Source organism: Aphelocoma coerulescens, chromosome 1A (assembly GCF_041296385.1).
Source record: "Aphelocoma coerulescens isolate FSJ_1873_10779 chromosome 1A, UR_Acoe_1.0, whole genome shotgun sequence".
NCBI classification, from domain to species: domain Eukaryota; kingdom Metazoa; phylum Chordata; class Aves; order Passeriformes; family Corvidae; genus Aphelocoma; species Aphelocoma coerulescens.
In genome coordinates, this window is record NC_091014.1 from 44,066,472 (window position 1) to 44,093,696 (window position 27,225).

A 27,225-nucleotide genomic window follows, 5' to 3' on the forward strand; every position below is an offset into this window, starting at 1 on the left:
TGTAAACTAAAGCGCCTCTTCCTATTTTTGGCTCAAAAAATATTCAGTTGTCTTTAGATTCTGAAATCTCTTAAATACGGAGTATTTAGGTTTGTGCAAGGGGAAAAAAATAATGATTAGACTCAAAAGAATAATTAAAACTAAAGATTTCATGTATACACGTTTGATTATTATGCACTATTGCTTGCAAGCCATAATCTAGAATTTCAGTAAAGACCATTTTAGAAGCTTAGCTAGCTGTCCAGTGTGTTGAAGACCACCCTTTAAGTTGTAAATCAACATCCTTTTAATTATGTTCTTCATTTACAATCTGAAGTGTTGACAAAGGCTGCTGAGTGAGTGGTTTAGCATCTCTTTCACAGTATGCTATGAAAGATATTCAATCATGTTAATGTTCAGTTAATTCCTTAAGTGGAAAGCAGCAAGGGGAATCCCACATTGCTAAATAAACCAAACTTTGGAAAGTCTGGACATTTCCAAATACCTAGTTTGTCCTGGTAACACTTTTAATCACAAGTAGAGAGAAGTCATTAATAAAAAGGCAAATAATAAACCCACAAAAAACCATTAAGCACAGGGAGAGGTAGTTACTATCCAGATGAATGGGTTCTCCATTCTAAAATTTCTTGCATTCAAATCATATTAGCCATGGAATTTTTCGGCCCAGTTTCCTGAGCAAATCATCCAATTAACCAGAACCAAGCCACAGCTGAAGTAAGTTAGCTGACAATGTGGAACAATATTCACCCTGGGCCAGGCTTCCCAAATTTATTTTTCACTTCTGTTAATGTTGGAGTAGGAACATCTCTCAATATCGGTCCCTCAGACAGTGCTTACATGCTGCTTTGCTGAGACACAGCTTGTGAACTTCTGCCACAGACAACACTGGTTGGTCAGTCATGGATAGCTAACTTACTGTTCACACTTATGCCTCAAAAAGCCTTTTGTAAGAAGATTCAGAGAAAATGAAAATAGCAAGGAAAGATATTTCTCATCTTATTTTTTTAAGCCACAAAACATGAAGATGCATAAAAACACAGTAATTCTTTCCTATGTCTATTTCGTTATTTAGTTGTGACAGAGATTAAATAATTAAAGTCATGGAAGAACTGTCTTTAACCAATTAAGAAACTAACTGACAGCATAGAAAAATTTTTAAATGAAAGAAGAGCATTTATACAGAATGTAATCCAATTACCATTTTCATGGTATTCAGCGATACCTTCACACCAGCAAATGGCAGTGCTAACTTTAATACCCCACACGGCTGTGCCTAAATACTGCTTAAGTGCTAAATATTGCTCAAGCCTCTCAAAAAGCGAGTTAAGTGTGGAAAAAGAAGTAACCCACCCATGACCACCTAGTTCTGGAAACAAGTAATTTGGCAAGCACATTTGGAACTGGGAATGTCCCCTGCACACTCTCAAGCACCCAGGAAATGACTTCAGAGTAGTAGAAGGAAGCACTGTGTTAACTCTGAACGAAACACAGTTAAGTATTAAGTCTAGTGTGTACACCCACTGTCCATCAAAACTGGCACTAGTCTCACCAAATACAATAGCCTACCAACTAGGGTGCTCTCTAAGCGACAGACCTGGGTTACATTTCCTGTAATTCCAACTCACATGAGTTGGGCTACGCTCCTCTGATGTATCTACCTTGTGACTACCATGGAACCATAGAATCATTTAGATTGGAAAAGACCTCTAAGATCATCAAGTCCAACCATAAACCCAGCACTGCCAAATCTACCAGTACACCATGTCCCTAAGTGCCACATCTACACATCTACCACTGGAGGTGCTTTCCTATCTGTGACGGTTTCCTGGCTAAAAGGGGCAAACGAGGGGTACAGCTGGTATTCCTGACCCTTATTTTTCACAACATTTATGCATTTTGCACTGTCAAGCCAATATGTAGAAATATAGACATGTTCACTGAACAGGCATCAGAATGTCTATGTGTATCCTTGCCTCACACATGCTCTTCCATCTGGGCACCCTAACTTCTGGGAAGCTCCCCAGTCAACATGTGAGTCTTCCTGAACAACCTTTTGGCAGTCCAATGAAAAAAACACATAACTCCAGCTCAGTGAGTCACTCTGCAGGGGCGAGACACCTAAAAATCTCTGGATCATGCCCTACATGCTTTGTTATGACTACAAAATCCAGATGCATACTTTTCTAGTGACTGATAACCACTCTTCATTTTTTGAACCTTGATGTGTAGTAAGGAGTATGATGATAAAAGTAAGCAACAGAGAGAAACAGAGTGATTTTTCTGGGTTTTGATTTAAACACAGACTATAGAAATACTACTCACTCTTTTTCAGAGTAAGTTTTAGAGTGTTTTGGACACAAAATATTTGAACATATAGTTGGTCATTTACAAACCACAGAATATATTCTACCCAGTTCTGCATGTAAAATCTAAAATACATAGTATGAGGGTACTTCAAGGGGTTAAGGGGAAGGAAATTAACAAGTTTGTGCTACAATTATAAGCAGGGAAAGGTGGCATTGCTACCTGCATTCAAATGAGTTCAACCTGCTTTCACAGTTCTTTGATCTTTTTGTGACCATTCTGTATTTGTCCTTCTGTGATTTTCCCAACCACAGAACCTCCTCCCCCACACCTTTGCACTCACTTGCTTCCCATAGGCAACTCCCAGAATGCCGAACGATAACTGACAAGAACAGGAGTTTTCATCTAATTGTCCATTTGGTGGCAGAATGTTAAAGTGGCACTTGCCACGTGTGCAAAAGCAAAGCCAATTGCAATCAGATGCTTATAGGCCAGTTCCCTGATAAGGTACACTGTTAATGAACTGGAAACAATTCTATTCAGGTCAAGGGATAAAAGGTAGTCCCAAACCTGTTCAGTGCTAATGCAGAAATACTTTTTTTTCCAATATTTTTCTTTTTCAGTTGGAAGGAGAAACCATTCTCTAGTTCTGCCAAGTTATACACATCTATTTTCTGAATTAGACAAATTTAAGATACATAGTCTTACAGTGCTAAGAAAATGATGAGTCACACCATTTTTTCCCACCATCCAGATCTTGGGAAAATGGGGAAGCTGCTTAGCCTATATGCCAACTTCATTTCATATGACCTCAGCCAATTGCTATTATCCTCTACCCCTTGCAGCTCTTCTCAACAGAAGCATCTGGCTGCTCCAGCCAATGTGCTACTGCTGTACTTGGTAAAGAGCATCCAAACTCCTGCTGAGTTTGGTTTGTGTGTTTCAGTTGAAACCAAGATGAATGTGATAAGCAAGAAGTGTAAATTGATACAGAGTTTGCCTTGTAAATCAGTGCAATCCAGGTATTTTGCAATTGCATTCAGTTAACTACAATAAAAGTCTTTTAAATGTGCAAATTAAAATATTTCTTTTCAATCTCTATAAAGATACCATTGCAAAATATTTGGCTATGACAAAAATATAAGCTCTGGCTCTTTAAAAATGTTAGCTGATCCATAATAAATTTTGTCCACTCTTTAATCTCACTTGACTATTAGGGATTCAGGCAGTTTCCATGCAGCCTAAATCTGTCCTGGATGACAGCCAGTTTGTTTAGTTCCCAAGTACTGGGAAGTGAAGTTACCAAGAGACAGGTAATTATACACCAATGTTACCTCTGGAACTCGTGTTAAAAGCGTCTGAATAAATATTTACTAATAATAATCCATCAGGTGGCATTCTAGTTCTGTAAAAGAAACAGGAGATTTAAAGGACAAAAGTGTTTCAGTTGGGAGAAAGGATAAAAAATTTAAAAACTTATATAATTTGAAAGAAATCTTCCTATTAAATCAGAATCAGAGAGTATGAGGATTTCCAGAGGTCCTGCACTTAGTCTTTTTAGGACACGTGTACTGGCAAGAAAGATTTTCTTTTCCACTTCTTGTGGAAGCATACATAGTTTGTATTCTTTGTATTGCTTGTATTGCTTTCCATAGCAAACATCCAGGATTGATACTGAAATTTTTCATTTTTCTATCTACAGAGTGATAAAGGCCAATACTTTCTCATTCTGTTAACGAAGACACTGAGATCCAAATCCGTGCACGATCAAAATAGAAATAAGCAGAACACCAGACTTCAGTTGACTCAACAAAACCTCCCACGAACTCCAAAGAGGAAGTTGTCTCTTTTTTTTTTCCCTGCTGGGAACTTACTGAAAGAATTTTCTAGCATAGATCCAAAGGCATGTTTAAGTAATTTAAAGGGGAAGGCAACGTAAGATACGAGATTATCTTTGCAGGGAGGACAAGCTCCTCACACTGTATGGAGGTGGATGATCTGACTTCCTCAAGGAATGAAAAGACATTCTCTTAGATAAAATACTTAATTAAAGATTTTTTTCTAAAGATTTCTTTCAGAGGTCCTGCTTGCTTGCCAAGTTAATGCAAAAAAAAGTCCACTATATTGAATATTCTTTTGAATTATAATGAAAATATAGACAGAGCAATCTTCTTTAATCTTGGACTTTCAAGCACCAGTAAAGGAAATGAAATAAGACTTGTTACAGAAATTCTTTACTGGATCTCTAATTCTTACCATCTGCTACAAATTATATGGTATTTGAGTTGGAGGAACTATTACTCTGACAAAATAAATTAAAATAAATAAAATCATCTAGAAAAGTGAAAACAGCAGCTATTTTGATACTTGGCATACACTAAAACCCATGTACATGATGAAAATTACCTCCCTTGTATATCAGTCTTAGTATGAAGCAAAACATGTTAGGTGGACTTTCAGTCTTTCATGCACAGAAACTTTGCTAGAAAATAAATTGCATGATAAATCTGAAGACTTTTCAGCTCATGCTTGAGCCTGTGGAAAGCAAACATCAGGAAAAAAATATATTCTTATACAAAATGAAAAGGAATTTAGGTGCTTTTCTTCTTTGGTTTTTTTTTCAATCCTTTTATACTTTTTGTATAAGCAGAGGAAGATTTTTGAAATATAAATCTCAGAATCACCAACCTGGTTTTAAACCAAAGACATGTTCTCAGAAAGACACTGTTCTGTTTCTGAACTCTGATTTTTTTTTATAACATCCCTGATAGGCACTGTACCTTTATAGGAATATAAATCCAGAACTAATTTCTCTCACATGCTTGATATGAGACCTCATAATTAATTGCTGAACACAGACTGAAACTAGATGCCAGTGCAGTCGAGACTGTGTTTCATCTACCTCCCTTAACTGTATTACATTTTTAGAATTACAAGCTTAGCTGTGATTAAAGAACACTGTTTGAAGCTCCTGGATATGCCAACACCAGTATAAGCTTTGACAGTGCTGATGGATGACAACTTTGCATATCAGTATTGTACTGTATATTGTAAGACTATTCATTTCCTGACTTTTTATAGCTGCTGTCTACATTAGTGGTCTACAAGAATACTCAGGATAAGGTGAGGAAATAGAGGTTGCATTAATGATATGGTTTGCATCATGATAAAGATCATGGGATCCAGCACCAGCAGTTTTCCTCAGTCCCCCTCTCATTGTGAAGGTCTCATGACCAACACATTAGGCAAATTTGGTCCTCTGCAGTCCATTCAGAAAGGCTTTGGCATCATCTGCTACTAAAGGCAAATGATACCAGTGACCTGAATTCCAACATACAGGGATAGGTCTAACCAGTCCTCCTTGACAGGCATTCAGAAGCTTGGTATTCCTGGAGCATAAATCTCTTCAGTAACTTTATCTGTCCCACGCCACAGCAGGTATCAGTTTTCAAAGTCACTGTGGGCTTCAGGTACCTGGGACAGGTAGGCTGAGGATAACATTTTGTTATATGCCACTCCTTTGATAAGATAGCTTACATTTTTAATAGGACTGGGTAAAACCAAACAGAAAGTGTGGAGTAAAGTGGGAGTGGAGGGAAAAATCACAAAACCATTTAGGTTGGAAAAGACCTCCAAGATCAAGTCCAACTGTAAACTGAGCATTGCCACTACTAAACCATGTCTCTAAGCATCACATCTATGCATCTTTAAAATACCTCCAGAGCTGATGACTCAACCACTTCCCTGGGCAGCCTGTGCCAGTGCTTGGCCACCATTTTGGTGAAGAAATTTTTCCTAATGTCCAATCTAAACTTTCCATGGCACAACTTGAGGCCATTTCCTCTTATTCTATTGTTTATTACTTGGGAGAAGAGATCAATTCTCGCCTGGCTACAAACTCCTTTTAGGTGACTGTAGAGAGTGATAAGGTCTCTCCTGAGCTTCTTTTTCTCCAGGCTAAAGAGCTCCCCAGCTCCCTTAGCTGTTTCTGTTAAGACTTGTGCTCCAGACCTTTCACCAGCTCTGTTGCCCTTCTCTGGACATGCTCCAGCACCTCAGCGTCTTTCTTGTAGTGAGGGGTTCAGAACTGAACAGAGGATCTGAGGTGAATCTTGGGAAATTATTCCAGATCTTCACTGTTCTGATGGTTAAAAACCTTGTGCTGTCCAGTGTAAGTGTACTGACAGTGGTTTATATCAATGCATTCTCATGGCAATGCTGCTCCTTTGCTTGTGTATTTATACTCTCATCTTTCTGGTGTGTTGTCTTCATGTACTTAGATCAACCCTACCATTTGAGTCTTTGCTATGCATAATTAAAACATCCATTTGACTTTTATGGCTTCATGACAAAAAAGCAACACAAAACCCCTGCGAAACCTCATGGAAAATAAAGAAAATTTTCTCTCTTACCTCTTCTCAGATTACAAATTTTTTTTATTTGCTTTCTACTTAGTTTCACAGACTCTCCAGAAAATGTAAATAAAGGATTGCCCTAACTCTTACTAAGTATTGTTACAACTGTCACAATGGGCACAGTATCCAACCAGGTGGTTGCTTCTGAAGCAAAGACAAGCAAACCAGCACTAAGTCACGCAACCTTTAAATGGGATCCCTCATAATTACTCAGAGCAGCTTCTCCTATTGATAAGTAACTGCTGACATAAAAAGTATTCCACATTTACTTTTCACAAAAGCTGGCTTCTTTGGATATATTCCAGACAGCAGCACCTGCATCAACTTAAAAAGGTTTGAAACAGGAAATAATAAGTTTTCACTTTGATCGCTCAAAACCCCAGCTGAGAACTTTTCAAATTATGATGTAACGTGTATGTTGGTGAGGAAAGTGATTTTGTATTTTGAAGACTGTTGTGGTTTAACCCCAGATGGCAACTAAGCACCAGCACTAACAGAGCTGCTCATTCACTCTTCCTCCCCAGTGGGATGTGGGAATGAATCGGAAGAGTAAAAGTGAGAAAACACATAGGTTGAGATCAAGACAGTTTAATGGGACATAAAAAGAAGAAAATAAAAAGGGTAACAACAGCAACAAAATAATTAGAATATACAAAACTAGCGATGCACAATGCAATTGCTCACCACCTACTGACTGGCCAGCTCCCAAGCAGCAGCGACCCTCAGCCAGATTTCCCCCCAGTTTATATGGTGAGCATGATGCCATATGGTATGTAATATCCCTTTGGCCAGTTTGGGTCACCTGTCCTGGCCATGTCCCCTCCCAGCTTCTTGTGCCCCTCCAGCTTCTCAGTGGCAGGGCACGAGAAGCTGAGAAGTCCATGACTTAGGGCAAGCTCTACTTAGCAACATCTAAAAACATCAGCATGTCATCAGCATTATTCTCATACTAAATCCAAAACACAACACTATACCAGCTATTAGGAAGAAAATTAACTCTATCCCCCCTGAAACGAGGACAAAGAGATTTAAAAAAATAAAACAAACCTATCAGATAGGTAGCCAGGCCTGTGGTGAAAGTTTTCAACACCAACTACAACACTGATGAAAGAAGGTCATTCTGCTCTACAGCTGCATTAAGTCTTGGATCTTTTGGGAAATAAATAAGTGATATTTTAGCTTTCCTTCTATCATCAGTAAGGACACCTAAAATTTTGAACATAAGTAATAAAAACTGTTACTCATTCTTCAGAATTCAAAAGATACTTTTATAAACATTATTCTAAACCTAAATTATTACCTTGTGGCATGTATCAAGGATGGAAAGTATTTTGAACACATTGATCTCCTGTAGGATGAGGGAGTGCCATTACACAACTCAGCTGCAGAAATGGGGCAAGGTTATGGTCTTCCTTAGCGAAGCCTGAGTTTATGCTCCTCACTATTTTTCATTTCAGCGCAAAATTTACTATACCTCACATAATGTCTATTAATGATGTGCCATTCATGATTTAGAAACATGGTTTTACAGATTATATATTTTTATGAATTTATTATGAATACTATATTTTACAGCCATCTTGTACACTGTGCTAAGTCAAGAGAAGACCAAGTATGTGCCATAAGAGAATGAATGAGGAAAATTCAACAAAACAGTGCCTTGTTTGTTAGAAACAGTTTGAAATTTAAAATAAATACATAACCTTTTCCACATCATGTTCTGTCTGTTTTGAACAAAACATGTTGTTAGGCAATGAAGTCAGCTTCTGGCCCCATAAACGGCTCCTGCAGACATTTTAACAATTATTTATAGTCAATTTTTACAAAAACTGCAAAATGTTTTGCTAAGATACTTTGTCAGGGGAAAAGATTGAAAGCAGCTACAGGCAAGCTGCTTAAGAGTCAGCATACTGAAAAACCAAAAACGTGAAAAATGAAACCTGCATCTCCTGGCCTTGGTGCTAAGTTTTCATTTTCTTTCATCAAGACATATAAGAAAACCCCTGAGGACTTTCAACATGTTGAACATTTTTGTCACAACAAAAATCCTGTTCTTTGTACACAGCGTTTATTGCTACAGTAGTTACCTGACCATTAGCTAGCATAATGTCTGCCAAGGTATTTCCCTGGGAAATGTGTAAGTTTAAAACCTACCATTCAAAAACTTGGAGCCCATGATTCCATATTTGTCAATAACAAATGAAGTTTCAATGAGCCTATCACAAAAACTGCTAGGTTTCCAATCCCCCTAAAACTATTTAAAACTATACATTTCCAAGGTTTCACTAATCTTGATTTTGCACTTCTTATCAGTGTACATGAGAAGCTGTACATACTAGTAGTGCTTCAAGAAATGTTTGTGAGAACCATGCAAGCTTATCTCAGCTGTTTCCAAGTAACACAGAGTAAAACCAAATCAGTTTTAGAATACTTTCTGACTGGGAAAAAAGCCCCACAAAATGCCACAACTTTTTCCAGATCCTGATTTCAACTCAGTTCTCTCATAACTCTCCGACAACATTTTATTTCCTACATAATTTGAATTGCATGTCTTCTTATATATACTCAAAACCAAAGTGAACCATTTAGCTTTAAGGCAATGATCTGTAAAAGGATACATTACATTGGCACCATTATTAGAATATAAATACATTAAGAATAGATCTATATTTTTTGTGACAGGAATATTTATCCAAAGTGATAGACCAATGAATGAGATTATTCTCGAATGTATTGAAGCTTGTGAGACTGCAGACAAATCAGGTAAGAGGCACATCAAATTAGAAACTAATCTTCAAAACATTTAAGTACGCTTGCAGGACAACGTAAGCACTGAGCAGCCAATAAGCCATTTACCTCAGCAAGCTGGAATTACAAACACATTATGCCTTGTCTTAAAGCAATTACATTAGTATGTTAGTAAAAAAAATCAAATATACTTTTTTCAGGTTTTTGATCTAAACTGAAAATATTTTCGTATGTCAAAAATACTTTAGTTGTTATTATTACTCTAACTGCAAATTTTTACCATAGAAAATGAGCATCAATTCCTTTTTCAAGATGTACTAAAATGCATCACACCATTGTTAACTTTAAAAATTCTTTCTGGAATTATTTTACTGAGACATATGTTTGGTGGTTTTTTTAAGAAAGCAAATTGTCAGGATGGCCATTTTAGGAATTTCAACCCATGTGTAAGGTTTTTCCAGGAAAATGTAAGTTTAAGATGGCAAAAATGGGATGGGTGGGACTGATCAAAATGCTTCCTTAATGCAAAAAAATCCAGCAACTGTATTACCGCATCAGAACTCAAGCATATTTTTAATTCCTATGCACCCCTACAAGGGGACACACACTTTTAAGTGCTTTGTCCTGCTAATACTGAAGTGCTGTACAAGAGTATCTTTCAGGGATGGTGCATGGAAACTCCACTGGTTTTCAATGGCTAGAGCTATGTAACAACTTCAAATAAAATTTTGAGTTCTCACAATTGATACTCACATGCTAAAGGAACGATCTTTCAGTATAAACATCTCAGCTGTCATTACTTTCACATGCAATTGAAGTTCAGCTACAATATATCTTAAAGTGTTTTCCTTTCCTCTAAGCTAAAGGCTGAATTGTTACAGATGGTAATTTTGGCAGATGGTTGTATATGAAACTGAGTTTATAATTAGGCCAAATCTGACTTGTACAATTAAGGCAATGAAGATTTGGAAAATAAGAAGTGTCAGATCAGTACATGATTGGTCTGGTGCCCAGCGAAGACTGAAGAAACCTGATCATTCACATTTACAGAATATATTGCCTATATGAAAATTTCTTCTGAATTGCATGAATTAGAAGATAAGAAACCTTTCATGCATATATTGTAAGCTAAAGTAACCATGGCATTTTACCTACTTAAGTGTATAATCCCTTTTTGTTCAGTCGAGGCTAATGAGATGGTCTGAAGCCATCTAACAGCTCCCTGTTGAGCTGAGAGGGCTCTCAGCATCTCCTTCTCCGCAGCTTCCCTCCCTCTGACATTCACCTGACCCCTAAGCAAGCCAGTAAATTCAAAGATAGTGACTAGCCAATTCAGCTCCGAGACAAAAAGTAATCCCTGAGGAATGAGCAGAGGAGGAGATGAGATGTGCAAGGATGGGAAGACTTACCCCTTTCTGGATGTGACCTCTCGGGCTCACTCCAACATATATCAAGCTGCATTTCAAGCCATATACTATCTAGTGTCAAAAACCTTTCCAGACTGGTAATTTTGTGTTAAGGTAGCATTGCCTGTTTTAGCCTCTTCTGTTAAATATTTGTTTGTTCTTGTACCAAGAAAGGATCAGTAATGTCCAGCAACTATTCTCTTTCTACTTCCTGCATATCATTCACTAGTTTCTTGCAATCAACTTTCACTCCCTCTTTATAAGCAAATTGTTCCCTTATAATGCTTTTTGCCTAGTTTAGGATCCCTATTTATGCTATGCTCTTTTTTTCAATGAGAAAACCAGAACTTTATTCAGGATGGCTGATGATCACTATCATAAATGCACTCCTCCTTCAAATTTCTTTCTGCTCCTACTGCATCCCAATATGCTGGCTGATTTGTTCTACTATGAGCACAATATAGCACATTCATTTTCCTGACCAAGCATTGCTACAGGAACATAAATAAGAGCTTGTGAGAAGCTTTGAGAAGCAATTGAAACTGACTTTATTAATGCAGTTACAATTAGTTCAAAACATTTCTTCCAAAATGCATTCCCCTTGCTCTTCAACACAAACTCCACTTGCCATCAAGCCATCTGTTCTCCCATCTCCTCTAAACCTTTAAAAAGTTCCTCAGAATCTCTTTTAGTTTCAATTAACCTGAGTAATTTATGTAGCTTGCACATGTTGTCATCAATCTGTGAACCCTATTACCAGATTGAACTATATGAGGTTACTGACAATTAGAGAACATTACCTTTTAGGTTTTTTCCATGTTACAAATTAATGACTTGTTCCCACACTTTGCTTTCTGTCACAAATAATTTTTTTCCCCAAACTGTTATGATAAGGGAGATACACTATGAGGCTACTTAGGTTTTTTCTTAGATCATTATTTTTTAAGAATCTAAATAAGTAAATTCCATTCTTTCTCCTTATTCATCCATTTTGAAACACAAACATTTTTAGTGCATTGAACGCATTTCTTTTGCGGGAACTGGGCTTTTCTATTCCTTTCATTGAACTCTATTAATACAGAGTTCCCATCTGCCTTCTACCAAGCAAATTAAATACAGCAAGATGTGCTAGCAATGCAACAATAGAGGCAAGCTGGTAAGAATTCTTTTCAACTCTGGACATATTAATTAATTCTAAAGACAAGAATTAAGAATTAATGTGTTAAGAGTTACTATATATTTAAGAAAATGAAAGAACCACCATGTTGACCTATTTCTATGAAGGTATAATCACCTTGTCTTTACTGTAAAATTAACCCAACTTGCAATTTATATCCTGCCCCGAACTTTACATCTGTTCACACGAACTGTATTTTTAATATCCTGGTGGTTTGTGGGTGGCTTTAGAGGGTTTTCTGGTGGGTTTTGTTTGGTTGGTTTTGGTTTTGATTGGGATTTGTATAGATTAACAACTACAAACTCCCTCCAAGTGTTTCTGGTATTCCAGTGTTTCCCCACAATTCTCCTATGTGTCCAGGAAGAACAAGCACATTACTATGATATATACCAACATGCAAGTGCTCTCAGCTTACAGCAAAGAGACATAGGCTATATCCCAGCTAACTTCATCATCACAGAACTGTGACCACAGAATTAATATGAGTGTCATTCACATGCTGTCTCAATGTTTTTATTTGAGTTATGCTAACTAGAGAGAGCTGTAATATCTAATCTTAAACCTGAAGATCCACTTGCGGCTTTCCTTAGAAAAAACACAGAAATTGTGGGGTAAACATTCCAAAAATAAGTTAAGTCACTCACTTTACAGTTTGGTATGACTAGGGAAATGCACATAAAACCAGACAAAAAAAAAAAGCACATATAATGGACCAAAGAAAAAAATCTGAGGAAATAAAGCTCCCTAAGTCTGTACAATTTTGAAGAAATATAAATGCCTATTAGATACAGATGCCTATAAAACATACTCTTACACCAGTAACACAGTATTATGAATTTAGTTAAATAACTAATACAAAATATTAGGTATTCTCACATCTTCTGCAACAATACCACAGAAAACAACACTGAAAAAACAGCTATTTTACCTTACTTTTACTGATAATTTTCACAGGGGTTACTCATTAAAAAATGTAATTTTAAATTGCATGTAGTGTGATACAGAGCTTTACATTTGGTCAAAAGTATTCATGTGAATTTGAAAGAACAGCAGCTGTCAGCAGTGAAACTATTCTGGTACATGTTCAACAGCATCCTTGTTACAGATGTGCTGATAGAGAAACTCATACAAATATTAACATAATATAATATGATTTATTGGATTATTTTTACATCTAGTTCTCAAGTGTTTCCTAGGATCATTCTTATTAAAGAAGACACATTAATTTGCCTGGCGTATTATGAAATTTCTTTGGCTTCCAGAATTAATCTCACAGAAAATATAACCCACTGTTGAGAAGATTAGTGTAAATCTCCACAGAGCATATAATTTTCAATGTCTACACTCTAAAATTCCAGTTATGCATTTTCATAATGGATACAATTTTTGAGCAAGTTTACTTGAGTGACACTTGTCAATTTTTACAGGAAAAAAATCTTCCCAGTTTTATAGGAATTGTGCCATTTACTTTGAAATAAGTAATGCAATATGTATGTTAGGAAGATGACTCTGTCCTAGTGAATAAAGCCAAAAAGACCATAATTGTTTGACAAATAGCACTTTGAACAGGTACTAATTCAACAGCAACTGAAATAATGTTCTTGGATGCAATGGACTTGTTTCAATAGAAATAAACCAGATTTTAGTAGGCTAAAAGCAGATTAACTTCACATATGTCTCAGGCCATTTGTAAATGTCAACAACATTCTGTTACCCTGGGAAATGACCAAGAGTACTGTAGAGAACCTGACCATTACTGGCAAATGTTTATCTGATCCCTAAAACCTGCATGTGAGAAGAGATTATTTTTCAATGCACTGAGAAGAAAGAGAAGATAGAAATTCACTTCAGTTATTTAAAGAATTTATTAGGCCAGAACTTTTTAAAGGTAAAATGAAAGCACCAAATCAGGTATTTCTGACTTGGTTACGTAAAAAAGCTGAGAGGTATGGGGGAAAGCAATAATAATTTCTTCTAAAAGGATTTCTTAGGTCTCAATAAGTACCTGACCATTAAAATTAAAAAAAAAAAAAAAAAAAAAGCAAGCATTTTCTTAATATATGAAGAAAATTACTGACTTTACAGAGAAAAAAGGTACTGTCACTTCTAGAAATGGCAGATCAGTATTTCAGAGGGCTCTTCCTAGCTGTAATAATAGCTTGCAAGTGTCATAATACAAAAAACCCAATATATTCCAGGGAACAATGTATTCATTCTAAGCCTGTCCAAAGAGACACTTTGTTTCTACAGATGATACAAAATACAGCAACAACAGGTTATTCAGAAGACTAATATTTGAAGCGAGCCCCAAAAGGCAACAGGAAGTAAAAATGCCATAAAAAATGTAAAGAACATTCACTGGAGATGAAGCTTAAGCTGTAGGGGAGCAAACAAGACACTGACAGATACACCTTTAGGATTGTAGATTCCAGAAGTGCTGAAGTTCTATTGTCATAGGTGAGAACACTGACTTAAACACAGCAGAAGCCAGGAAAGGTGCACAAAGAAATGCAGGCAGTTTTCTGTCTTAAGGGGAAGAGGAGGGAAACTTGCAGGATAACCAGTCATTTTCAGATGTGGCCTTGAGATATGATGATAGGGAAAAAAAAATCCAAAAGAAAATGGATGGAGTATTATGAACACCATCTGACTTGAGATTAGAGTAAATTTTTTAAAATAGCAAGATTTTAACTGATTTTAGTGGCCTGAAACACTGCCTAGCGTTACACTATTAATGGAACAAACACTAAAGAAATATATCTAAACAGTTTGGAACAGACTACAATTATGGGCAGAATTTTTAGAGAGTGCATGGCAAATCTAGGGCACATTCTTTGCCAGGGATTATAATACAGCAGATCAAAGTACCTTCAGTGACAGTATTTAAATTTACAGTTTATAAGAGGTTTGCATTTCCTAGAAAATAAAGCAATGCCCATCAGAATCATTTAAACTGGTGTCAAACACAGCACTGGTAGTTTTTGCTGTTAGAAGAGAAGTGCAATCCACACATTGCTGAACCACAGTAACTTGAAAAAGACACCCGTTATGAATACTGGAGATATATTTTTCCCTCCTTTTTAAAATAACCACCAAAAAGCTCTGTTTATTCAGGAACATGCTTTTTAATCCAAACGAAAGAGGGTGCCAAGCAGTGTTATACAAGCTTCCTAAATTCATTTGGCTGACTAATGTTCCTATTCCTGCATGCTTCAAAGTAGTAAAAGAAAAACAAATCTCAGGAAGAACTGACATTCAGATCTGTATCAGTTTAAAGACATGATGCATAATGTTGTCGGCTTGTTATTTAATGCAAAAGACAAATTTTGCTGAGTTCACTTAATAATGAACAAATGGAGGGTGGAAATTAGAGGGTTGGAACTTAGGACTTTTTTACAATAGACTATTAGCATGTTTAAATTTCAACCTCCCTAAATTTCTAAGCACTTCTTTTCATTTAGTGAATTATTTTGCATATATACAGCATATTATGAATTTAAATGTATCATGCCTGACTCCTTAGCGTCTTACTTCAGATAGACCACAAAAGCCAGCACCTTGATATCATACTCCCATTTTATACAATTATGAAATCTCCATAAAGAGACAGGAATTTTTTTGGACCGACATGAAATGGAGGAAGAAACTTTCCTACACACTTTTAACCCTCCACATTTACAGGCACTTTACAACATTAAAAATTATATTATATTATATATTATTTCATATCAATATTATATATTAATAAAATATTTAAAGTTTAAATATATTAAATTTTTTTAAATTACACCACATTTTCAGTATGTGCTGTATACACATCATCAAGTTCATTCTTTTGTCCTGGAACAACTCTTATAAAAAGAGTTGCTGTATGCTTTGCAAAGAGTTAATTGTCTGTTTTAAACAGAGATAGATTGCCAGAACATGCACAACTTAGTTTTACAGTCTGACTTATACTGCCAGAAAAACTTTTTTCCAAAAGTAATTAAAGTTCATGTGCTACTAAACAGACCAAAGAACCCATCCAGCAATGATGTATCATGCTGCAAATGTAAAAGGAAGACATACCTTGGTTTGTTGCTACCAAGCAAGCACAAGCTAATGAGGAAAGTTACAAAACAGTCTGATTCATTTAGGAGGAAAGACACTGGAAGGTTATCAGTAAAAGTCATCCTGACTACAGTGAGTAGAGAGATTCCAGCCACAGCAAATGCAGAATCTAGGTCCACAATAAATACACCACATACACTTAACATATCTCTAAAACTGTATTTTAGGGTGCTTCCTAAAACTTCTCTAAGTGTATCTAAAGAAGAGATGACACAGCTAATTGGACTAAATCTATCCTCGGCCTTAACTGTCAAGTGAACTGATGTTCCTGGAGCTGATGGTAACAGAACAAATGAAAGGCAGAAGGCCTGCTAAATAAGACACTGGATAAGGGCTTATTGTCACTAAGACAGTTAAGGTGATTGAAGCCAGGTTCAGTCACATGGGACTGGCCAAGCTACAAGAACAGATACAACAGACTGATATTTTCAGACTGACTTGAAAATGCTTAAATATTTCTGAATGAAGGTTCAGAGGGTGGCATGATTCACAATCTGTGAATTAGGACTTGTGTTCTGAAATACAGTCTCCCCTACATTCTTAGCTCATGTGTAAGCCACCCTCAAGATTGAACAAATAAACCTTCAAAAGAACAGCTTCAACAAGATAAACAAGATATTCAGAACCTTCCCAGAGACATAAGATGCTACCCAAGAAAATAAATGAATGTGTGTCTCTCTCACGCCAGTGAGTATGCTCACGTAAATTTTTCTAGATTAGCTTTTCAGTCTGGATTGAATCAAGGTTGTTCACAAACCCAGAGATAACCTCTGTAGATCATACATGTATCCTTTTGTGACAGCCCAGACTAAACCTGCAGACTTTGCAGAGCATCAGTCTAAGCTGAAGTGTGTAGCCCATCGCCTGGCCCAACTCCAAGGCTGCCAGGACACAATACCCCTCTCTGACTTCCCAGCTCTGCTGCCTAAAACCAGTGAGAAGCCAGTGAAGGTAGAAGAGGACTGAGATACCCAGCTGGACTCCAAGAAATGCTTCACTAGAACGTTAACAAATACATGCGAATGTTGTTATACAGGAGCCAAATCACAGGTAGGAGAAAGGGTGGCTCTTGTGTCTTGGGCTAAATATGATCTTGAGGGTCCTGAATTTGATCTCCATTAAGTAGGTTTTGCAGCAAAAGTGAAGAAAAATAACCAAGTACTGCTGTCCCTGAATGCTTTAAGTGTTGTTTAGTAGCAGTGAAAGTTTAGGGCTGGGAGGTAAGTGAAAGGTGACCTTTCAGAAGACAGGCTTGAGAGATCCTTCCAGGAGCATTGACCATTGTGAATCAGCAGTCAGCTATTGGCCCTGAAACAGAGGAGCCTGCACTTGGTCCCCCAAGCCTGCACCACATGGTCTCACCTTTACTGTTGCTTCAAGAGGTGATGAAATAGCTGGAAGCTAAGGATTTACCTCCCCATGTTGCAAAACAGTGTGCTCCAAAGTATGGCTGCAAAGCAGTGAGAACAACAAGGGACCTCTTCAGGTAATACCTGCAATGATATCTGAGACCTGATGCTATTTTCAGCTTGCACCCAAAATTAGGTCTGCTCCACACAGCAACAATAATGGCAAAATACATATAGAGCAGAAATTCCTAATGAGATTTAAAAGCATTACTGCATCCATCTACCTTGTATAATTTAAACATGGTTTAAACAGAAACAGCAACCAATCATTCACCCAGTGGTTATTAGATAACTGGAGGAAATTAGATGACAATTTATTTCCTACACTAATATGATCCAAAGTGTTCATTAATCTGAGGTCCTAAACAGCCTTTTATTCAGACATACAGTAGAATTAATGTCTTCATTAGCATACTATCAATGACCTCTGATATTATACATGCTACTAGCTTTAATAAAACAACTTAACACCGTTTTTGTTTTCTCATATTTTCACTCACATACTAATAGGTGTCTGATACTATTTACATTTGTTAAAAGGTAAACCATCCAGCAAAGAAATCTGTATTTCATGGGCTCCTTGCAGCCAGTTATTTCAGCACGGGTAATATTTACGAAAAGTCAGTTTTGCAGGTTCACATATGACTGGGTAGGCAGTGCAAACACGAGCCAAGCAACAAAATTAAAGAGAAGTGCTACTCCTTGCCACTCACCTTACATTTGTCCATCTCCTTTTCCCACAAACACACGGAGAAAAAAACAATCAACAAAAAACAAGCGATTTTACAGTGTGTTTAAAAGGCTGACTAATCTCAGGTTTGGCACACCAAAGACCAGGGCGAGAACGAGCACTTTCGTTTTCATGTCAGCTCCCACAACACTCAAATGGAATTGCGTAGGGAGATTTTTCCTTCCTTACTTCTAATAAATGGGTGTTGTGTTTACATACTGCATACTGAGCATTGCCCATCTGAAGCCAAGGGCTGCATCTTGCCAACTCTTAACTTTCATACAATATGGCGATTACATGAGCCAGCATACCATTAAATCACATAACAAAACTTGGAGAATGGCACTGTCAGCTTGGAGAACTGTACCTGAAGGACTGACATGCACTGCATAAAGGGAAAAACTAGATTTCAGTGCAATGGCAGAACTGGGTCAGGAGAAGACTGGGTTACTGGCCTCACTTTAAACTACAAAGCCAAGTGCCAAATAGTTCAGAGATAAAAACTTGCAGGCACATAATAAAAGCAGGTGAAGAAAAGAAATAAATTAAAAGATCACTAAACATGCCTTACAAAATGCACCCCCACCCTTGAATCTTTCAGATCATCCGCTGTTTATTCTCCATACAACTCTTTACTCCAGGATGTTCTTTCCAGCTGCAGTACTTGCAAACTGGGTTCCCTTGAGCGGAGTCAAAACCAGGGGAACAGAGACCATTGCTGAACGTGAATAGCACAGCATCTTTCTGGCTCCAGCAAATTCTCTTTTTCTATTTAATGAGCAGCAGATCTATACCTGCCATGAGCTCTAAATGTCTTCTAATATCTAATGTTCCTGTTTTGCAGAATGAGCAAGAAAGATTGATGATCAGAAGTCACTATTTCCTAAAAGGAAGCTCACACCAAGGTATCAGGTATCTGATTTGCATTTCTGATTTAGCCTGCTGATATGAGACTGGAACTGCCAATTTGAGTACTAATTCTTATTCCAGGTACCAGCCCACAATAATTTCTACAGAGGCTTCCACTTTAGTGGCACAAACATACAGATAGGACAACCTGAGATGGCAATTTAACTGCCAACAATAATGCACACGTTCAGAGGTAGAAAGCTGCGCTGAGATCTAATACTCAGATTTTACTCTCTACTGGAGATTTTAATAGCTAATACTGAGATTTTAATACTGAGGTTTCTAAGAGGATGTGCATCTAGCTCACTGCAGGAGATCAAGTGCCTGAACCATGTATCTGTGATACCTTATCAGCCTTCGGAGCTACGCTACAGGTGACCCCTCTTTGCAAAATATTTCTTAGTAACTTAATCCTATTTAGATTGTCTTCAAATCACACAAAGAACAAACAAATCAGAAAACTGCTACATGTTTTTGCAAGGCCGTATCACACTGGCATCACTGACCCTGTTTTAGTCAAATTGTAAAAGGCTGTCCAGGCATCAGAGACATTTTATTGTAATATTAGCATGCAAAAGGACATAAACTCACTTCCGATAATAGTTTTAATTACTAAGCATATAAACCTACAAATCATCTCATCCAAGTAATCCTTCAATAAGATTAAGTCATGGAAATAGCCCCATTGAAGAAGGATTTGTATGACTGAACCCTAAATGCTTAATCACATTTTTAAAGAAATCATGACTTAAAAAAAAAAAAAAATCCAGGTGTTGGTATGTTTAAAACAGGGGGGTTATATATCCATCAAACCACAGAGTTTCATAAACCACTTCTAGGAGTGACACTGTTGGGGAACGTGCTTCTGCAGTTCCTGTGGTTTCTCAGGTTAAGACTGATTTAAATAAACAGACAAACTTGCTCACGTTGCGTCTAGTGCTCAGCACGACTCTTTTCTTTCAGCACTTTCGTTGTACTGATCTATGACTCAGCTACTCCTTCAGCTGTACTAGTTATATATTATCACTGTGCAATATTACCTCAAAGATCCAAATCCCTGATTTATTTTAAGCAGTATCCAAGCATTACCAAGTGCTTGCAAGGTTCAGTGAGTTTGCAGTTCTTGCTTTCTGTACTATGTCTATTGCAGAATATTTTATTATAAGAAATATTAATGTCTTTCCTGGGTTTCCTATCTTGTTCTTTTCACTATGACAGTTACCAGTCTAGACAATGACAGAAGTACCCACAGGAGAGCATACAGATTAAGATTTACTTTAATGTGTCGAGTGCCCCCATGTGCTGAAGTCCTCCTTCTTGTACCCACTTCACCTGATCTCTCTCTTTGCACAGGCTCTTCATGGTTTTAACGGCAATTCTTCTTGAAGTATCTCCTGCTCTGATCCCTTGGAATGATTAATGGTTTGGTATCACATTTGTTTGCTACTTCTTAAAATATAGGAAACAACCCTTTGGAGAACTAGGAGTCTGTCACTGCCTCCAAAAAGCAGGAAGCATAACTGCTTGAAGGCTGACAGATGCTTCACCACCATGACAAGAAGCTGTTCCACAGGCTACAGCTTGTGAGCCCCTGAGTCAAGCCATATGGTCCTGAATGCCAAGACAGCCTGTCTTTCCCAGTTTATTGGGAGAGAGGGATTGTTCCTGCTTTGCCCTGAATTTGCAAGAGTACTCTGTTGATTTTTATAAGTTTACAGTTCAGTGTAATAAAATGCTCGACTGCTTCCACTCATAAATCCTCATTCATTTGCTGAACATTTTTCCTTCCCAAAAGAAACAGCCCTTCTTGTATGTTTCCATGGGTTAGGATAACATCTTGTGACTTTTTTGCTACCCATTCCAATATTAAATGAATGCATACAACCGAGCACGCATAAACAGGGCTCTCAGACTTTAAGAGACCAATAATCTATTCAGCACATATAAATAATTGTGTTTACAGAGTCTGAAACAACATCTTTGAGGTATAAGGCATCTATAGTAATCTAATGAGAATAACAGCAATGGATAAACATTGCTAGAATTCAGAGCTGATAATTTAAGATAAAACCCTGGTGTACTTCAGTATCACAAAAATTAAGCCCCCGAGTTTTAAGTTCTTAAACATGGGTATATTCTCCAGTGCTTTGGCCAGGTGAAATTTAAATATTTCAGGAAGTATTTCTAATTCCTGTCATCTCTCAAAAAATGATTTAACTACTCACAATACTTCAGTAAGGTCTTTTAAAAAAAAATTTAAAGTAGGTTTTATGTCTTTTCCATTGACTATATCCTGAAGTGTCTTTAGGCTACTGGTGTGTAGGTGACCCAGCAATGGCCAAGAAACAGATGACGGCAAAAAGTGTCTTGCTTCTAACCCAGAAATGAAGGGGGAGGCAAAAGCCCCCAGCGCAGAGGCAGCGGTGTGCGTGTTTATGCATTTTTCTCTCCCGGAGCAGTCGTGGCTCTCGCTGAGGTCTGCCAGGATAGAGGGTATCGGCACCTTGCAAAGTCCAGCCTTAAACTTTCTTCCTTTAGAGTTTCCTCGAGCTGCTTCGTTACCATTTTCTACTCATGTCTGTTCCTCTGCTTCCTTCGAATCAACGCACAGCATAGCGACTGCAATCCCTACAGAACCTGCAGAAATAATGACGGGGCCCCCGCAGCGGCACTGAGCAGCACTTCCCGACGGGATGCGGGAGAACGAAAGGCGGAATGCCGGGGTTCCCACAGCACCCGCCCGGCGCCGCACGCTGGAGCGCCGTGCGGGGAGACACCGGGAACCGCAGCCACGGCACTGCTTTCCCCGATCATTTCATGGTCTCACACTAGTCAGGGTAACACAGACAACTGATTTATTATGGCAATTTTCCCCAGTGCCTTCAGAGATCCCCCAAGGCTCGGCCGCCGGTCGGGCCGCTTGCTGCAACTTTTCCACGGGCTGCGGAACGCCGAGGGCAAGACCGGGCGGTAATCTTTTTGTCCCACTCATCTCGCTCCCCCAAACCGCTCCCCGGCGGCATCGGCTCCCATCCCATCGCGTACCCCCCACCCCTCGGACAGCCCAGGAGAGCCGCCGCCCCTGCGGACGCGCACTCCCCGCCCGGCGGCTGCCCCAGCCCGTGCCCCCTCCGCGCCGGCGGCCCCGGCCCCGGCCCCGGCCCCGCTCCGCCGGGGAGCCGCGGGGCAGCCCGCGGGCAGGTGGGTGCCCCCGCCGCCGCCGCCCGGCCGCACTCACTTGTGCCTTCTTCATAAGGAACGGCAGCGCTGCAGTCCAGCCCAGCCGGCCGTGTGCAAACTCCCTTCAGCGGAACTGTAGCTCCAGCATAATGCAGCAGCCGATAGTCCACGCATTGGGGTTGCCCACGGCGAGCCCCGCGCTGCCTCCGCCTGTCCCGCCGCAGCTCCGCGCGCCCCGCTGCGCCCTCTCCCCACGGCCTGAGCGTCCGCGCTCACTGAAGCCACCGCCGGCCCCCGGCCAGGTCTTTTATATCTCCGATCTGCCTCCAACAGCGGCGGCGGCGGCAGCCCAGGCAGGACACGCCTTTCCCCTCCCTCCCGCCCTCCCGGAGGACCGGGAGCCCAGGCAGACCCTGCGGGGCGGGGGAAACCCGAGTTAACTTGGGGGAAGTTGGAGGCAGGAACAAGCCGAGCCTGCCCCTCGCCAGCGCCGGAGGGGAGCGGGGCCGCGGGAGGGCTGCCGCGGGAAGCGGCGGGCGGGGATGCGGGGAAGGGTGTGGGCATGCGGGGCGGGGCGCCCTGGCTACCGGCCTCGGGGGGTGGGTGCAGGGGGCTCCTCCCGCCCGGGGCCGGGGCTGCCACGGCTGCCCGGTGCTCCCAGCCGACCGCGGGGAGCGGGGCGGGGGTCTCCGGCCTTGCCCGCGTGGGCGCTGGCAGCGCGCAGGGAAGCGGCGCGCCGCCGCGGCATTCGGGGTCACTCAGGCTGCGGGTGCCGAGCCCTTGGGTTGGGTCCCCCCACCCAGGCTAGTGAAAAGGGGGTGCCCCCCGGCTGAAGCCGCCGCCGGGCGCCGCCTCGTCCCGCGGCGGGGAGGGCAGCGGGCTCGGAGGCTGGCGGGGCTCCCGGCCGGTGCGCGGTGTTCCCAGCGCAGCAGCCGCTGCAGCGGCGCGCACAGCCGAGGTGGCAGCTCCGGGTTTGCCATTGCCATTCCAGTGCTGCTTTCCCATACTCGGTTAGTGCAAGTTAAGTACTGGGATAAGCATTTCAGCTGGAGCTTAGAAACTCCTTTTACCTGCTCCAGACACAGAAAAATTGTTGAGCAGTGCCTCCTAACGCTTCTGCAAAGGTGATCCTGCGGGTCTTTCCACATGCTATTACAATTTACATCCCGTGTAAATAATGCATTAGTGTTGGGTGTGGAAAAGCGAATTGATTGTTACTGCTTGGAGTCTTCTGGCCAATCCATCATAGCTGTAGCTACAGAATTTGAGTCCTCTTTAGAGAAGGCAGCTCCCAAGGTTAATATTGATTAAATTTTGAGTGTGAATGAATGTCGAGCAGTTTACGGAACTAGTATTTCCTGAAACAGTGATACTAGATGAAAATTTAAAGAACATTAAAATGAAGAAAGAATGGTCTGCCCCTGTCAATGGTCATTTCCTAAAAGAGATTAGGTATGCTCAGAGTGTACAGTAAGAGATTTCATTAGAAAATTCTGTCTAGTTTTCACCTAGAATTAATGATAAGTTTTTTAAGGACTATATTTCTGCCAAAGGAAAGGTGAGCTGTTCAGGTACAGAAAGGTTTTGAACTCATCCCCAACTCTGCTATATATTTGGAGTTAAGTGTAGAGCAGATAAACATCTAATATTTTACTTCTGCATCCAATCCAGAAAAAATGGGTCAATACTTTTCTTTTACAGCATGACAGTATTGATAGGTTAATTCCTTTTTTTTTGTTGTTGTTTTTTTTTTTTTTTTGCATTTCATTATTATTACTGTGCTGAATTACCGTGTTCTTATGTTTCCCTCTGAGCTTTGTCAGACTTTTATATGCATATAGTAATCTCTTCCTCTAAAGCAATAGACAAGCAGTGAAAGGGAGGAAGCCTGTAACAACAAAAGAAATCAAGGACCTCATTCACTGAAAGGATAGTTTGTGCATTATCTGTAGTGATCAACCAAAGCTGCTTCCACTGTCTACACATTTAAAAAATCGGGCCAGAAAATTAAGATGTTGTGGCATATTTCCTCCTTAGAACAGATGACCAGTTTAGTCTCCTGAGGAGAAGCCCTGGAAAGTGTGAAAGAGCAGTATGTTGCAGCAGTTACTTATCCTGTGGAAAGCACTTCTGGTCTTTTTTCCATGTTGAGCCCTATCACAGTTCACCATTAGTCATGACAGGAAAACTTTAGTGGATTCCCTGAATCCAGTTACCTTACTGATAGTTGTGCAGAGAGAATAACACTCTTGGGCATCATTAAGTTTCTTTACCACCCTGGCATCATGCACCTTTTCTCTGCATCCCTGACCTGACTTCTTGAATCTGCCTTTGTGTTTAACCAAGCCTAGCTACAGTGGAGTAGTGCCCTTTTCATCTCTTCCTTTTGTGTTGGCAATTTGAAAGTGTATTACTGCTGACATTGTCCTCAATTTGGTTTGGGAAGTCTTTTCTATGAAATTCAGAGCTTAATAGTTTAAACTCATTAATATCTTGTGTCTGTATCCCATAAGAAAGAATGTTTTAATTAGTCTTGCCCATTTCCAGCACAGTACCAACTTTTGATTTCCCAGGTGAGAACTGATTAGCCATGGACCGTTAGTACATTGACTGGTAGCTTTCCAAAGCACAACTACAAACCACATTCAGTCTTTTATGGCCTATCTGATTTGCATTTCTAAATGCTTTAGGGTGAACACAGGCCTCTGTCATACTTTTGTGAAAACCTGTTCCTTCACAGGGAAGATATGGAAAACAGTATTAGTCATCCCAGCTCTTCACAGGATTTAGTTCCACCCATTCAGCAGGATTGTCCTCACCAGGAATACTGTTCAGCTTGTATGGAATTACCAGGAACTGAAAATTAAGCCTTTGCATTCTAACATGAATGGAAAAGCCTCACCATCTTTACCGGCTTAGAAATAGGTTTTAAATGGCTCTTAAATGGCTGGTTTTTCTAGAATTTTATGGAATATCTGCTGTGCTTTCCATAGCTTCAGCTGTGTGAAGAATGTCTGCACTCAATCTGTTGATAGCTTGGCTGCTGGCTGGAACAGCTGGAATTTGGGAATATGCAGGATCACATCCAGCCTCAGCCACTGAGACTGCCGGATTAAAAAGTGTTCTGTGTCAGCTTGGAAAATTGAAAAATTCCTCCTATGAAACCATTTAAGCTGCGAAGGCAAACAACAGTGTGTGCGTATTAGAAAGATAGCCCACTAAACCTGTATAATCGGTCGCAGACTGAACATGTAGGGGCTTTGCTGGCACAGAGACCTGGCCTGTAGCGTCAGCTCACTTAAATCCCCTCTGACTACGCGTTTTTAAGGACACAGAGCACTAAGTACACACATTCCTAACCTACTTTAGGCACACAGAATTGAAAAAATTGGAGTTAAAATTGAGGTATGTAGAGCCAAGAAACTCAAAAGATGACCTCAAACTTCTTTAGGTTTTGTTTACAGAAGTACATGATTGTAAAGACTTCTCTACAGAAAAGACAAACCTTGCAAGCTTGCAAGATCTACAGAAAATTATATGAATTACTTTGAGGAAGTACATTGAGATAACTATCTCCTTAAGAGGTCTTTATCTTTGATACCACAAAATGTTCTAGGTGGTTTTTTTGTGATTGTGAACTTGTGCATTCTCATCTGAGAGCACAACCACAACCAGTATTTAATATTCAATCAAAGTACACATTTTGAACTTCTAATTGAGCCTTATGCTCAGCAGTTACAAAAGGGACTGTTGCTTCTTCTAAGCATCATACATTTTTTGTGCTGTATACAAGTGACAGGGAGAACTTCTGTGGTTATTCAATATCAGTGGTCAGTGAGTAAATGAATGACTCAATCAAGACTTAGTCCACGGGGACACAGACACCACTGCAGAGCCACTTTTTATTTCATTGAGCACCATAGGCACACAGGATTCAGGTCACCTGTAAGGACTTAAAAAGCACAGTTGCCTGTCTCAAACACTGTTAAGGCCACAGAAGGACTTTGCCATGAGATAAGCACAGAACAAAGCAACAGGATGGCATTGACTCCAGGCCTGGTGGAGGACAGATCCTGGTTAACACATCCGGACAAAAATTCCCACTGTGGCAAACTGTGTAAAGAGGCAACTGCTCATACGCATATCACCGGTCAAACAAAGATCACCCCAAGTTATGGGACAGATGGCATCTGTGACCACCACCAACCACTAAAGCCTCCCTGAATATGCCTCTATGGATGCCTGGAATTTAGACTGTAAATTAAGCCACCACAGGGAACTTGAGATAAGAAAATGATGGTACTATTGTCCGGGTGTTATCTCAGACCTAGGAGGTTAACAAGCCAGGGGAGAGGAATCTATCACTGATAATGGACATAAAGAATGCAGAATTTACAGCCACAAGAACAGCTGTGCTGAAATCAGCTCTGACTGGGTAAAAGTTAATTTTGGCAGAGGGAGATAGCGATCACTGACTTACAACCTATTGACCCAAGAAACCCACTGACTTGGAAGAAAAGACTGACTATGGGACTAACTAGCTTTAGAAGTGGGGGAATAATTTAACCAGTAGAATAAGAGGACCGTGTAGCAAATGAATATTAATTCCTTTGTTTGTTAAAACATATAAATAGTAAAGTTTTGAATGACCTCAGAACCCCCTGAGAAGCCCAGGGTAAAGGAGGACGAACAGAAACACTGTTGGATCCATGGGTGGTGATTGTCTTCTGCTTGAACTCTCTTCTCCCACCTCGTGCCTCTTTTCTATTTGTTTCTATCTCTCTAATTCACATTCATTGATAAATAAAATCTATGTTATTGACTTTGGCATATGTTC

General features: G+C 39.7%; 1 protein-coding gene across 1 annotated transcript in view; it reads right to left on the minus strand.

Moving 5' to 3' along the window:
- KITLG (KIT ligand) overlaps window positions 1-22,723 on the minus strand; it is a 56,716-nt gene extending 33,993 nt beyond the window's left edge. The window contains exon 1 of the mRNA XM_068999940.1: window positions 22,447-22,723. Coding sequence (XP_068856041.1) covers window positions 22,447-22,461 — 15 coding nt within the window. The 5' untranslated portion in view covers window positions 22,462-22,723. The remainder of the gene's footprint in view (window positions 1-22,446) is intronic.
- Between the last annotated feature and the right edge of the window lie 4,502 nt (window positions 22,724-27,225).